General features: G+C 41.4%; 2 protein-coding genes across 19 annotated transcripts in view; one reads left to right on the plus strand and one right to left on the minus strand.

Annotated features, from left to right (window-relative positions):
• The window catches only part of HDHD2 (haloacid dehalogenase like hydrolase domain containing 2), a 44714-nt gene extending 31627 nt beyond the window's left edge, over positions 1–13087 (minus strand). For 3 of the 18 annotated variants that reach the window (XR_014075134.1, XR_014075136.1, XM_081563452.1), the window contains exons 1-2: positions 12110–12247; positions 1586–1696 (exon numbers count right to left, since the gene is read on the minus strand). Coding sequence is in view for 10 of the 18 variants with exons in the window: in XM_081563452.1 (XP_081419578.1) it covers positions 1586–1686 (101 nt within the window). In the remaining 8 variants the exon portion in view is untranslated. Of the gene's footprint in view, positions 1–1548; positions 4062–4340; positions 4416–11791; positions 12248–12390; positions 12482–12508 lie in introns of those variants that run through there. The other 15 variants (XR_014075138.1, XM_081563462.1, XR_014075139.1 and 12 more) reach the window with 14 other exon arrangements.
• LOC145534262 (uncharacterized) lies at positions 3788–12695 on the plus strand. The gene is made up of 3 exons (XM_081561582.1): positions 3788–3936; positions 11696–12368; positions 12462–12695. Exons 1-3 carry the CDS (start codon positions 3788–3790, stop codon positions 12597–12599), a joined length of 960 nt encoding a protein of 319 aa, XP_081417708.1. The 3' UTR covers positions 12600–12695.
• Positions 13088–14567: the final 1480 nt, after the last annotated feature.

Raw genomic sequence — 14567 nt, forward strand, 5'->3', positions numbered from 1 at the left:
TATTATAACTATCATCTGAAAAATGAACAAGTACTGAAATGATCGTATTATTTCTAACAAGAACTTAGAAAAAACTTTCTTTTTGCTAGTCGCTCAACTTCCCTTAAGCTATTTGTTTCCACAGAAACCAAAACTGGCAGTGACAATATACAATCTCTCTGGGAGGGAGACCTGCCTGTGCCAGTGAGAGGACAATTGGTAGGCTCTGGCCCCTCCAGAATGGCAGGCTCATAGGTTACAGATGTACTTAGAGATGTCATTCATTATTCACCAGAAATAAGATTTTTCTATCCATTCAGAGCAGAAAGCTCATCTCTGAAGCAGTATAAACACTTGTCCAACAGGAGAGCAGACTGATGAACAGGTATCCTTTTCCCTAGAAAGCCTGAGAGAGACCATGGCAAGCAGTCAAGAGAAAGTCACACTCTCCAACTGATTTAATTTGGGCCTTAAACATGTCGCTGTCCACTTATAAAAGAACACCATGACTCCCAGCTCCATCAATAGCTTCCAACTGATGCCCACCAGATCTAAAATCTCTTCATACTTGCTGAAGCCCCACATGGAGAGAATGCCAAATTGGTGTTGATCTCTTGCCACAATACCTGGCACTGATACTAGTCAAGAGATTCCCTGAACAAGAGCAGACTATGAATGTTGTAAGGTTTAAAATGATAAAGCACCACATGCTAAGTATCGCTGACTTTAAAAACTCCTCTAAATCATTTTAAGATAAGGTGCTAAATAACATTACTAGTTCTGTTATGCGTGCATGCTCAGTCATGTCCAACTCTGTCCGACCCTGTGGACTGCAGCCCACCAGGCTCCTCGGTCCATGGAAAGTTCCAGGCAAGAATACTGGAGTGGGTTGCCATTCCCTTCTTCAGGGAATCAGCCCAAGGGTCAAACCCACATCTTCTGTGTCTTATCACTGAGCGATTGAGGAAGCCCCAGTTCTACTGTACTGTGGAGTATTTTTTTCCAGGATACTCAGAAACAAATATTCACATTCAGTTCACTTTAACAAGCTTTTTGTAATATGTATTTTGTATCTATAGACTTTTGGTAAGCGATGTATCAGAAATATAAGACAATCTTTAACCTTCAAAAGCATTAAATTTAGTTAACAGAGATAATTCTAAAATTTCAAGTCCCTTAATTAAATTTTATTTGAGCAGCTGCACACTCAGTGCTAGATCTTAGCTGAAGGAGGAGTGGGCAGAACCATGTCTTTGTGTATGTGTGTGTTTCATTTTGTGATTCCAGGACTCATCTGCGATTTTTCCAGTGCTACTTATTCCACATTTTCCAATCTCGAGCTTTCATTCCCAAATTTGCATTACTGAAAAAAGACACATAAAGAGAGAAAAGACAAACCAAAAGTCCGAACCTAACAACAGGCTTAGAGAACAATGTTTGGAAGACATAACAATGCATACATTTTCCAGCTAAGCCCAAGGCAGTTCCTGTATCTGCAGAAAATCAGGGAAATGCCACCTTAAGGCCATCCATTCAGCTAATGATCTGCCTTGGTAAAACGGCACTTACAAACATATTTGTCAGCTGAACGTGGAGGATAGCTTGCCTTTTAAGAGCTTCCTGTGCGCCTGGCACAGCTGCATCTTCAATGTGAAGTGTGCCACTGAGATCGACCAAAACAGCTTTTAATGCACGGCGCGCTGCCATCCTTCATTCCCTAGGAGAGAGCAAATGAAATTAAAAATACAGTTTAGGAAACAATGGACAATTAAAACCTGGTAAGACTTCAAAATATCACTCGTATATAGAAAGATACTGCTTAATGTTAAGCTACTTCTCTTGTAGAAAGAAATTTTTAAAAATCAAAAATCCAAATTTCACCCATAAAAAAGTTTTTCTTTTTTTAAGTCTTAAGGGAAATGTTAAAAGAGGGGTTACATTTACTTCAGATTTCTTGAAATAATTCTTCATGGAGCAATTCATTCATCTGTTTTTCTGTGTGAGAAAATGAACTCTGAAGAATGGGTGGATGGAAGGAAGCTCTAAATCACTGGCAGCATCTTTTTCCGCTCTGGTTATGTACCATGAAAATGTTCTAATCGCCAATCTTCACTGTTATATCCTGAAGTGGCATATATGGCCAAAGAGCTACTAGTATTTGTAGATCAGTGAGGAAGATATTTCAAGTTATACAGTAATTTTAGTCAGGAAATATTTTCCTTACGCTATAATGTCCAATTTTCATTTTGCATATATATCCTTTAAAGTATGTTTATTATGAATTATATCATACAGACAGTGGAGTATAAAGATAATGGGAATACAAAGTTTAAGCTTAAAGATAATGGTTTAAAGATAACAAGGGAGTGGTAGGAATTGTATGGAAGCTAAAGACAAAAGGATAGGACTGCCTGCATTTTTAGTTTTTTAAACAAATTTTTTTCCATTTTTTTGTTTTTATAATAAAATATTTCAGACATACAAAAGGTATCAAGAATAATACAATTCCTTTTATCCATCATTCAACTTCAGAAACAGAACATCATTGATGGGAGCTGGAGCCCTCTGTGTACCCTCTCTGATCTGATTCCACTTCCTCCCCGCCCCAAGGTTACTACTTTCCTGATTCTGAAGTGCTGGCAGCTTAGTATTACTGTTCTTCTATGTACACGTCATGACTTGCTTTACCATTCCACATTGTTTGTGAGATGTAGCCATGTTAACACACGTAGATATAGGTCATTTTCACTGCTGTATGGTATTATTCTATTGTGTGAAAACACAACTTATCTTTCTCTTCTCCTGACCATGAAGGCTGAGGCGGCTCTGCACGTCTTACTGTAGTGAAGGGTGCCTCTGTGAACATCCCTGCGCATGTCTCCTGGTGGCCACGTCTGTGAACATTTCTGAGGTCTTGCTGGGTCTGAGGGTGTGTGCTCATTTCACCCTCACAGGATGTTGCCAAGCTGCCCCATTCCTTATGTCTTCAAACGGCAAAAGTGTACTGAACACTTACTGTGTCAGGCCCTGAAGTGATAGCAGAGCTGGAAGAGCCATCTTCTTTACAGTGAGAAGCAGATGGGAAAGAGGGAAAGAACCCGGGGACGATACAAGTAGCCAAGGAAGAGCTCTCAGGGGGTTGATTGCATCCCTGGGACACAGGGTGGATGGGGGCAGACCTCTCTCTCCTGGCTAGCTCCCTCCGAGGTGCACTGTGAGAGCTTGGGTCACCAGGCCTGGGTGTTGGTCCTGGGTCTTCCTCAAATTGTGTGACCTCAGCCACGTGCCTTTTCTGGTCCTGAATTTCTCCTCAATATGTGGGGCAGGGAGGCAAGAGGAAGCCTCAATCTTTACTGCCTACAGCTGGGCAATGTGGGATACAGGTATCAATGTATCACGTATACAACCCTCTACCCCGATTTCCTCTTCTTTAACACCAGCCTGCTAATCCCTGCTGGGTCCGTCTCCCAAAGCTGCCAGGCGTATGCCAGACTGTCCAGCGTTACCCTTTTAAATGTTGCTCCCCCTTAGGTGTAGTGCTGTCAGCAGGCAGAGGGATAGCAAAGACGACCCCTGAATTCCCTCCAGCTTCTAGATATTCACTCCTTTGCTCCTCTTATTTCCCAGACCCCTCCTACTCCATGTCAGCCATCTCTGCACACAAGGAATAAATATAAAAAATAAACCCCGAGTGAGCCCAGAACTGCAGTCAATTGCTGGCAAGTGCTAGCTGCTTATCAGGGAGCACTGAGGACTGCCACTGGGCAAACTGGAGAAAGCTGCATTTCCCACGTGGTCAGCTGTCAGCATGTCTGGACCCGGACGCAGAGGGAGGAAGGCACCGAGACGGTGTGCAGGCTGGATCCAGGCACCCATTAGCCAGGACGGCTCCAGGCCTGCCCTGTTCCTTCCCAAACATGCAGGGCTTCCCTCAGCGAGCTGGAACCTGGGTCCCAAGTGAGGGAGATGCAGAAGGCAGGGAAAGCAGAGCCAGAGGTAACGGTGAGGTAGGTCCAGGATTCGGGAGTAGCTGCCTACCCTTGGGCAAAAGCATTCATCATCCCAAGTCTGCATTTCCTCACCTATGTAAGGGGAAACACACTTGTGAAGACCCTGCGGCACTGTGAGGGTTCAGTGAGTTAAGGAGAATGCCTGGCAGTGATGAGCACAGCAGGAACACAATCCATGTGTCCTGTTCTTCCCACTCATCGCCATCCAGCAGGTACCACCTCCCTCCACCTGCCCGCCCACCCCACCCCATGCATGGCCTGGGGTCATGGACCAGGAAAGTAAGAAGCAAGACAAGTTCATAGACTGGGAGGAGTTCATAGAGAAAGAAAAAAAGAATAGCTCCCATTTACCAGATGCCATAGGCGATCTGCAGTCTGCTAAACGCTCTGTAGTCTTTACTACATCATTGAAAGTTCTCAGTGATCCTAGAGGAAGAAATTGAGACACTGAGAAGTTACTAACTTGCTCAAGCTTAGTTTTGACTCTGAATCACGATAACGGCTTATGTATTCAAATTTAATTTAAGCTGGCTCTAAAATGGAATACAAACAAACTATAGACAACTTCTGTAGAGTGCTGACTCTAGCCCTGCCATAGAATATACTCAAAGGACAAAAGAACTGCAAGAAAATCTTGCACTTAATTTATCAGGCTTGTTGTTGGTAACGGTAGTGGTATGAGTTCCAAAATAATTCCGTGTGTGTTGTACGACTGAGTAAATCAGTTCATATTGTTGATGTTTAGAAAAAAATCAGGGTTCTCAAATGGAAGAAAAGAGCTATAAACATGGAATGGGAGGACAGGAAGAACCCTGTTGTGTGGTTTAGAATTAGAGGTGTCATTATGGATTCGTGATTTAAAAATATTTATGTATTTCTTAGCACTCTCCACTAAAAGGAATAAGAAGCAACAAGACTCCAATAGTTATGACCACAGCTAATGTGTACTGAACAAACCAGGGTTGGGGCAGCCAAAATACAAGCTAAGTCTGGAACATATTGTTTTACCAGAATACAGGTGGACAAAAGGACAAGGGAACCAGGGGATCCAACTGACCAAACCTGGGGCAATTTGAGCACCAAAAAGAAAAAAATAACAGAACTCAGTAACACATAATAGAGCCACTGGGTGAAAAGTTGTTAAGGAATAGCAGTTAACCGTTGAACAATGTAGGGGTTAATTTATGCATAACTTACAGTTCACCCTCCACATCCAGGGTTCCTCCACATCCTTGGATTCAATCAACCACCGACTGTCTAGCACTGTAATATCCACTATGGAAAAATATCTAATTATATGGATCCACGCAGTTCAAACCCACACTGTTCAAGGATCAACTGTTTAATCACTCAGGCTCAAATAATCACCCCAAATTAAGGTTCTCCATTAACTACAAACGAGATACTTTCCAGATACTTTTACAGTGGAGAAAATGGCCAAATAATCCCTTAACCAAATGATTAAATTAACATCCTTAATAATGGGAGAAACTGACATTACATGCTTCCTGGGAAGACTTTTGTAGTAGTCCTGCCTTTGCAGAATTTCTGCCAAAAATGTTTAACACAAATCAATCATGGCAATTCTAAATTCTATAAAACTGGCTTGAACTTTTCAAAAAAAAAAAAAGTATCATAAAAGACAAAGAGGGTGGGGAACTGTTTCAAATTAAAGATATGTGGAGAGACATGACAGATAAGTGCAATGCATGAGAGAGACATAAAACAAATAGAGCAAAATATTAATAATTAGTAAATTGTGGTGAAAGGTATATGGCTTTCATTGCGCTATTTTTTTACAAATTTTCAACTTTTGAAGGAAAACAAATTTTAAAAAGATCTCTTTTAAAAACGGGCTGAAGGCACAAGAAAGATGTTTTCATATCTAATAATAATCATAATATAAAAATGAAACTTGTATATTTAGCCAGCCCCTAGTTTAAGATTAGAACATTGCTAATACTGCCGAGTCTCCTATATGAGCCCCTTTAGTTACATTCCCTTCCTACCTCCCAGAAGCAATTAACATAATGAATTTTGTGATAATCATTTTCTTGCTTTTCTTAATATTTTTACTTGTCACACAGCTTTAAATTAATGTCCTTTAACTCTATAAAAATGAGATCATAATTTTGCAGCTTTCACACTTTGCTCAACTTTGTATTTCTGAAATTGATCCATGTTGATGCCTGTCATTTTCCATCAAAACAAAACACCAAATCTCTCCATTGGGATTCTGACTAGAACTGCACTGGATCTATAGAGCAGTGTTGAGAGAACTGAGATCCTTCCTATATTGAGCCATGGAGCTTCTTTAAGATGATAAAAGAGTATCTACAAAAGCATAGCCAACATTAGACTTATCAGTAATATACTTATATTTATAAGTATATAACTTATACTTTGTACTATGATATCATGTATCAGTAATAAACTAAAAACAATGAGACAGGGAAAGACACAAGGATGTTACTTCCACCACTTCTATTGAACATTGCAAATGATACCTCTGCTAATGCAGTACAAGAGAAAGGTATAAGGATTGGAAAGAAGAAACAAAACTAACATTATTCATGATGATTTGATTGTACATACAAAAATTCAGGAGTCTAAAACAAAATAAAAAAGTATAGCAATTAATATTGGAAAATCACTATGTCACAATTAGAAAACTAATTTAAAAAAAGGTATCACTTAGAGTAGAATCAGAAAATACAGTTACCAGAAAGTCTAACAAAAGTCACTTCCATGGCAAAATTATAAAACCTCAATGAAAGACACAAAGAAGACTTAAATATATAGACAGATCTTTTAAAGGACCCAATATTATGTAAGTTTTCCTTTTTAATGACCAGGAGATTTAAAGCAATTCCAATCAAAATCCCAAAAAAGGTTTTGTGGAACTTCATAAGCTGATTCTAAAACACACACCAGTGCAAATAGCCAAGATTGAAGAGAAAGAAAATGGGAGCCTTGCTTTACCTAATATCCAGACAATTAACCAGGTCTTGTAACTAGTTAAGATGTTGTGCTATTAGCACATGAAGAGACAAACTGATCAATCGAACAGAACAGAGAACCCCAAAAATGACCCTTTTTGGGTCCTAACCCCAACCAGTGTGGAAGCTTGATATATGACAGAGATAGTGTTTCAGATCAGTGAAGAAAGAAAAATGACTATCTATAGGAGAAAAAAAATGAAATTAGACTCCCATATCATACTACATGTGCCTTCCAAGTGGCTCAGTAGTAAAGAATACGCCTGCCAATGCAGGAGAGGCTGCTAGAGACTCGGGTTTGAGCCCTGGGCTGGGAAGATCCCCTGAAGAAGGAAATGACAACCCAATTCAGTATTCTTGCCTGGAAAATCCCATGGACAGAGAAGACTGAAGGGCCCATGGGATCACCAAGAGTAGGACACAACTTAGCAACTGAGAATGCATGCATCATTGCACAGACACATTTTTCCCCCAAGATTAAACAACCACATGTTTAAGGGAAAACCGTAAAACTTTTTAGATAGGAGAGTATCTTCATGATCTCAGGGTAAGAATGGCTTTCTTAAGATATAAAAAGCATAAAGGAATAAAAGAAAAGACAGATATTTCAACAGTACTGTGAAAAGAGAAAGAGAATAGAAATATACAGAGTGAAAAATAGATTCGCAACACATGTGAGAAAGGATTAGAATCCAGGAAATATAAACTATAAATATTAAGAAAAAGATAAACAACTTAATAGAAAAATGGCATAAGATCTCAATATACCCTTTACAAAACAGCAAATCAGAAACAAATTATACAGTGGAAGTGACAAATAGATTCAAGGGATTAGATCTGACAGAGTGCTTGAAGAACTATGGATGGAGGTTTGTGACATTGTACAGGAGGCAGGGATCAAGACCATCCTCAAGGAAAAGAAATGCAATAAGGCAAAATGGTTGTCTGAGGAGGTCTTACAAATAGCTGTGAATAGAAGAGAAGTGAAAGACACAGGAGAAAAGGAAAGATATACCCATTTGAATGAGGAGTCCAAAGAATAGCAAGGAGAGATAAGAAAGCCTTCCTCAGCAAAGAAATAGAGAAAATCAATAGAATAGGAAAGTCTAGAGATCTCCTCAAGAAAATTAGAGATACCAAGAGAACATGTCATGCAAAGATGGGCACAATAAAGGACAGAAATGGTATGGACCTAACAGAAGCAGAAGATATTAAGAGGTGGCAAGAATACACAGAAGAACTGTACAAAAAAGATCTTCACAACCCAGATAATCACGATTGTGTGATCACCAACCTAGAGCCAGACATCCTGGAATGTGAAGTCAAGTGGGCCTTAGGAAGCATCACTACGAACAAAGCTAGTGGAGGTGATGGAATTCCAGTTGAGCTAGTTCAAATCCTAAAAGATGATGCTGTGAAAGTGCTGCACTCGATATGCCAGCAAATTTGGAAAACTCAGCAGTGGCCACAGGACTGGAAAAGGTCAGTGTTCATTCCAATCCCAAAAAAAGGCAATGCCAAAGAATGCTCAAACTACCACACAATTGCACTCATCTCACACACTACTAAAGTAATGCTCAAAATTCTCCAAGCCAGGCTTCAACAGTACGTGAACCATGAACTTTCAGATGTTCAAGCTGGACTTAGAAAAGGCAGAGAAACCAGAAATCAAATTGCCAACATCTGTTGGATCATTGAAAAAGAAAGAGAGTTCCAGAAAAACATCTACTTCTGCTTTGTTGACTACGCCAAAGCCTTCGACTGTGTGGACCACAACAAACTGTGGAAAACTCTTATTAAAGAGATGATACCAGACTACCTGACCTGCCTCTTGAGAAATCTGTATGCAGGTCAGGAAGCAACAGTTAGAACTGGACATGGAACAACTGACTGGTTCCAAATAGGGAAAGGAGTACGTCAAAGCTGTATACTGTCACCCTGCTTATTTAACTTATATGCAGAGTACATCATGAGAAACGCTGGGCCGGAGGGAGCACAAGCTGGAATCAAGATTGCCGGGAGAAATATCAATAACTTCAGATATGCACCTGACACCACCCTCATGGCAGAAAGCGAAGAACTAAAGAGCCTCTTGTTGAAAGTGAAAGAGGAGAGTGAAAAAGTTGGCTTAAAACTCAACATTCAGAAAACTAAGATCATGGCATCCAGTCCAATCACTTCACAGCAAATAGATGGGGAAACAGTGACAGACTTTATTTTCTTGGGCTCCAAAATTACTGCAGATGGTGACTGCAGCCATAAAATTAAAAAAACGCATGCTCCTTGGAAGCAAAGTTATGACAAACCTAGACAGCATATTATAAAGCAGAGACATTAATTTACCAACAAAGGTCCATCTAGTCAAGGCTATGGTTTTTCCAGTAGTCATGTGTGGATGTGAGAGTTGGGACTATAAAGAAAGCTGAGCGCTGAAGAATTGATGCTTTTGAACTGTATTGTTGGAGAAGGCTCTTGAGAGTCCCTTAAACTGCAAAGAGATCCAACCAGTCCATCCTAAAGGAAATCAGTCCTGAATATTCATTGGAAGGACTGATGCTGAAGCTGAAATTTCAATCCTTTGGCCACCTGATGCAAAGAACTGATTCATTTGAAAAGACCCTGATGCTGGGAAAGATTGAGGGCAGGAGGAGAAGGGGATGACAGAGGATGAGATGATTGGATGGCATCACTCAATGGACATGAATGTGAGTAAACTCGGAGTTGGTGATGGACAGGGAGGCCTGGCGTGCTGCAGTCAATGGGGTTGCAAAGAGTGGGACGAGACTGAGTGACTGAACTGAACTGAACTGAAACGAATAATCATCAATATATCCTTTACAAAAAAGCACAGAAACAAATGAAGATTTTCAAAAAACTCATTGGTAATCAAGGATATACAAATTTAAAGCAGAATGAGATCACTGCAACAACAAAAAGATTGGCAAAATCTAAGTCAGAAAACATCAAAGGTTTTCAAAAGCAACTGTCTTATACTGCTAGTGAGAGAATAAACCAGAACACTCATTTAGGAACCAATCTGACATCACCATACTCTATATTCCACTCCCAGGTATTAAATCCTAGACAGATTTTTCATACTCTACCTTTAGATACAAACAAAACTGTCCAAAGCAGCACTGTCTGTAATAACCAGGTACTGGATATAATACAAATGTCTTTCAACAGCAGAATGGACAAATAAATTGTGGTGTATTCATACACAGAATGCAAAAGGAGGTGGAAAGGAATGAACTACAATCACATCATACTCTCCAAAATCTTCCATAGAGTGAAAGGAGCAAGTCACAAAAGAATACATGCCATATTATAGTATACATAGGTGATAAAACTACAAAGAGGAGGGAGTGATTAAGGCAAGAGTGACTAACAGTGATTCCTGCCAGGGCTGGGCAGGAGATGCAACCCAGGAGGAGCACAAGGGTGCCTCTAAGGTCTTCTTGACCTAGACAGTGAGTACTGTTTTTTAATTATTTAAAACGGACGTGTTTTGCGTACTCTTGTGTAGATGACATATTTCACAATAAAAACTAGTCTTGCTATGTTTTAGTCATTTCTCATATATTTAATAGGCATAAAAATCTAAGTTTTTCCAATTAATATGTATCAGTATAACAGCCCTCATTAAGTATTTTGATTTTAAAATAAACCTCTGGCTCTATCTGTCTTTTATAATGAATCTGCACAGGGAGGGGTGGTTAAGGGGGAGAGTGCAGAGGCAATAAAAGATATTATGGGCTCTGGTTAATCAACATTCTACTGCAAAATCCTTTCTTTTATAGCAGTCCTCATCAGTTCAGTTCAGTTCAGTCGCTCAGTCATGTCCAACTCCTTTGTTATTCTATTTCTGATCTTTATTGCGACCCTGAAGCAGAGCATTACATCAACAATTGCACCAACTATAAACCTGCCTGAGAGGGGAAGCAGCTTGTCAGGCAAAAGACTAGATTATTCCAAGTGACTATTTAGACTTGTGACAGTTAAAGGATTCTTTAAAATACACTGCATCACTAAAGGTAAGGCTATGGTAAATCAACCTTGAATATTTATTGGAAGGACTACTGCTGAAGCTCCAATACTTTGGCCACCTGAAGCAAAGAGCTGAATCATTGGAAAAGACAAATCTGAACTACGTTAGTACTTGATAAATTGCAAGATATTATTATCACTCCAGAAAATTGCAAAGGCTTCAAAGATGGTCCTTGTTTCCTCATATGAAGTCCATGTCCCACCGTCTCCCATGGCTTGAACAAGTTATGTGAGACATACTTTAGAAGAGTCATAATCAATTGATACTGGTACGTATTCAATGCAAAGAAGAAAGGTAAAAATTCTCTCATCCCCTTAAGAACTCTTCAAGATACTTCAGAGAATATCTCCCCCTGAATATCCCTGGGGCATCTCAATCCAAGTCCTTGTTATCCTCCAAAAACTACTCTTCATCCTGTGGCCCTCATGTGTGAATGGCAGCACCATCAACGTAGATGTAACCACCAGACTGTCTCAAGCCTTCCTCCCAACCAGTCAAGGGCCAAATCATGTCATTGCTACCTACTGTACAGTCTTAAATCCACTCACTTCCTTTCACTGTTATCCAAACTATCTTGGCTTTTGAAATCATCATCTCTCATCTAGACTATACCAACAACTTTATGTCCTCTTTGCTTGGAATCATCTTCCTATTTCTAGCTCTTATAACTGGAACGATTTCACGAACAAGGCTCTTTCTGCATTAACTCAACCGCGATCCCCTACTCCTTCTCCTGAGGCGGAGAGGTCACGCACCCTTCCCCAGCGCGAGGTTCAGCGCCTAGCAAACGCCAGACCGACGTCCCCGGAAGGGACGCCGGCTTCGAAACACAGTCCAGGGGCAAGTTCCAAGGAACGACCAACCCCCCAGAGTCGCCGCTCGCCGCGGCGCCGCGCTGAAGGCCGTCCCCGCCGAGAGGGCTGGGCGAGCCTCACCCAGCAAGCGCGCGGGTTGGTGCGGGCGCCAGGAGGGTGGCGGCCTAGAGTTGCCACCGCTTATGTCCTCAGCTTCCTCACAAAGAAAAGAAGCCTCCAGACGGGCGGGCGCTCGCCCGTCCCAGAGCGGCTCCTCACCGGGCTCGCAGAGCCGTTCTCAGCAAAGGCGAATGCCCGGCTAGCGGAGAAGTCGGCACGGCCGTGCCCCTCCGCGGCGTCCTTGCCAGCGGCGCCCAGAGAACCGGGGAAGCGGCCTGACGACGCCCGAAGCGGGGCACCGAGCTGCACCGGAAGTCCCGCCTTCCCGCAAACGTCTCCGCCCCGTCCGCCCTGGGTTACTTTCTCGTTTCCTGTGCGAGCTGACCCGTCTAGTGCTATGTCGTTACTCTGTAATAGAGTAAGTGGTTATCGAGACCTACCCCTTTAAGGGAGGGGGTGCCTGTTGGGCTTGAATTCAGCAGGAAAAACAAAAACTGCTTTTGTCCAGTAGGCAATTTCTCGTTCCACTGCAGTGTTGTCAAACCAAGTTATTATTACCTTTCTTTGTGCCACCGTCGCTTACTCCGCCACGTCAGTGAGACAGCCTTCACAACAGGGCAAAAAGAGGTGTTGGGGGAAGGCGTCCTGACTTTACTTGGAATGCCAGCAGACCGAGAAGGTGGCCGACTAGTGTCCCAAAGAACTGTCTTACCTGAATTAAAATTCAGGTTATTTCACTCTGAAAGGAGAGGGGTGTGGCTGGTTGTTGTGAAATTATTGGTGCCCTGAGAGACCCTGAAGGGTGATGTGATAATCCTTTGTTGTTTCAGTCAGGTTATCATGTTCCTGTAAACCTCCAACTTGAGACAAATGTTACTCTCTGTTATGCAACTTTTTACCTCTATATACCTTGAAAGGGCAAGCCTGGGAGGCGAAACCTTTTGAGAATGGACTATATATTTCAGGCTGTGGGCAGCAATCCTTTACAAAGGTTCAGAGTCAACATGACTAAGCACAGACAACAGAGCACAAAGGTTAAAGATGAAAGGAACAGATCCAACATGGAGTTAGCTTTTTTTCCTTCACACTTCTCACCCATTCTCGAGGACTTATCTCGGAAGCCATCTCCTTGATACTGCCCTTGAAACAGTCTCTGAAGCAGTTTCCTGCTTTACTACTTGAATAGCATCTGGCACTCATTGCTGTCTTTTATTAACCACTACCACTGACAGAAATGTCCCTCTTTTCCAGCTTAAACTTACTCCAAAACTTTATGCTGGCAAGTTTCCTACCCTGCCTGAGGAACAGATGGCACAGGTCTTGCCTGTTATCCCCAGGAGAGCAATATCTTGGGATATGTAGAACCACTTCCCTCACTGCTCCCTTCCCATACACGTTGGGAGTCTCCACTCATCTCCCTTTGATCTAAATAAACCCCTTGAGTGCAGAGATGGTCATCCTAGGCATTCTATATGAAAACGGCTAAGTGAAAAGCCTTTAAGAACAGTCCGACATCAGTTTACACATATGCAACCTCTTGACAAAACTGCTGCTCTACTCTTGACTGGGGACTCCATTTACTGCTAGAACACCCACATCCCCTCTGCTCACTGCTGCAGTCAGCCATGTTGTAAGCTATAACCCTTTCTGTTCCCTGGACTAGGGACCCTCTGCTTTTCTTCCTCACTGGGACTGCAGGTTGCTTTCATCCGTTTGTTAAGTAAAAGTTTTCTGCTGGAGGGCCAGTAGAAGGAAATGTAAACTATTCCTAGTTTCCCCTTCAGAACTAGGAGCTGTGTGTGTTTGATCAAATTAAAACACCACCAAAGGATTTTGGGTAGGTAATATTAAGGCATGTATTTTTCTAAACACTTACTCTGGCTGCAGTATGGAACAGATGGGAGAGGTGCTGCAATGTATGTGAGACCGGATAAGAATCTATTGCAGGGCTACAAGAGAGATGCTTAAACTGTGTGGAAACAAAGCAAACAAATTCAAGAAATCTTTAGGAGGTAAGAGTCAGAAATTGGTGGAAGATTAGATTAAGGGTAAGGGAGAGGAAGGCATCAAGATAATTACTAGGTTCCTGGGTTTGGGCAGTTGAGTGGTATGGTGTCTTTCACTGAGATGTGGAATAATAGACCATGACTAATGCCTTCCTCCTCACAAAAGATTCAAATGGCTTTGCCTGCCGAAGGACAAGATGAGTAAAGATGGGATAGGACCTCAAAAGAAAAAAATGGGACAAAATCCCAGAGGAGTGGAGGTGTAAATAAGTCACTATCAGAACTAGAACAAAAGGAGTAGAATTCCTAAACTTAAATTCATCTTGAGTGTCTAACTTACCTTGATCATGAGTGTCTGTGGACATGGCCCAGTGTGTCCCAGGTCCTTGCACAAAATGTTTTCACAATATCTGACATCTAATGACCAATCAGGGGCCAAGGAAAATTTTAGCAAAAAAGATTTCCATTATGCTTGGTATCAAAATTTTATTATTGGTAATAACTTTGGTTAAAAGTCAGTAAGAAAGTAATTTATTTCACACACACAAAAAACTTCTTTCAGGAGAACATCTTTTTGATCTAGAATCAAAGGTTAGTGACCTGGTAAAGAT

The sequence above is a fragment of the Giraffa tippelskirchi genome, chromosome 14, assembly GCF_054371585.1.
Source record: "Giraffa tippelskirchi isolate mGirTip1 chromosome 14, T2T-mGirTip1v1.2.pri, whole genome shotgun sequence".
Classification (NCBI taxonomy): Eukaryota; Metazoa; Chordata; class Mammalia; order Artiodactyla; family Giraffidae; genus Giraffa; species Giraffa tippelskirchi.